The 957-nt window shown below is 47.1% G+C and overlaps 1 protein-coding gene across 1 annotated transcript; it reads right to left on the bottom strand.

Moving 5' to 3' along the window:
• Window positions 1-331: 331 nt before the first annotated feature.
• On the bottom strand, window positions 332-742 carry Pmar_PMAR025781 (histone H3, putative; the record flags this gene model as incomplete). The annotated part of the gene is made up of 1 exon (XM_002775025.1): window positions 332-742. The coding sequence occupies one exon, from the start codon at window positions 740-742 to the stop codon at window positions 332-334; it is 411 nt and encodes a 136-aa protein (XP_002775071.1).
• Between the last annotated feature and the right edge of the window lie 215 nt (window positions 743-957).

The following is a 957-nucleotide window of genomic DNA, read 5'->3' as shown; positions in this document are numbered from 1 at the left end:
CAGGGAATTGTAGACCAGCCTTGGCGGAGCGAGACTTGGCTCCACTGCCACTCTTCTTGCCAGCTTTGCCACGACCTCCTTTACCCTTTCCGGACATGGTTTTACTATCAAGGATTTAGTTTAAACGGATGATGGTCAGAGTTATGCACCACTGGTTGATGTGATATCGTACGCGATCTGATGGAAAAAACGTTAAATGTTTACGAACCGATGAATGGCGATTTCTAATTTTCGCCTTAAAATTACACCTATTTTTACGGAAGTTCGAATATTTAGATGGCGTTGAATAACGCCTTGTAATGCATGTTAGACTCAAGAGGCTTCTGATAGCTTACGATCTCTCGCCACGGATCCTCCTGGCGAGCTGCATATCCTTAGGCATGATAGTTACACGCTTAGCATGGATGGCACAGAGGTTGGTATCTTCGAAGAGACCCACAAGATAGGCTTCGGCAGCCTCTTGTAGAGCCATTACGGCGCTACTCTGAAACCTCAGATCAGTCTTGAAGTCTTGGGCGACTTCACGGACAAGCCTCTGAAATGGTAGCTTGCGAATAAGAAGGTCAGTGCTCTTCTGATATCGCCTAATTTCGCGAAGAGCAACTGTGCCAGGGCGATATCTATGAGGCTTCTTGATGCCGCCAGTGCTTGGAGTGGACTTGCGAGCTGCCTTGGAAGCGAGCTGCTTGCGAGGAGCCTTGCCACCGGTGGATTTCCTAGCTGTTTGCTTAGTTCTAGCCATTACGAAGATTACTCGGGTACGATGAAGATAAAGTAAGTGCAAGCTCAGGGGCTGCCATTTTTCTGCGCAAGAACTGATGGAAAGATCGTCAAATAACAAACTGGGCATTGTAGTATCAGATTATTGAGTATGAAGATATACCTGATCTGCATTCGAGCCCCTCACGCCCTTACTACTCTCTCCCCCGCAGTTCTAATATTACGGCTGAATTGAGA

This window comes from Perkinsus marinus (assembly GCF_000006405.1).
Source record: "Perkinsus marinus ATCC 50983 genomic scaffold scf_1104296956952, whole genome shotgun sequence".
NCBI classification, from domain to species: Eukaryota; Perkinsozoa; order Perkinsida; family Perkinsidae; genus Perkinsus; species Perkinsus marinus.
This window is presented reverse-complemented; position numbering and strand designations above follow the sequence as displayed.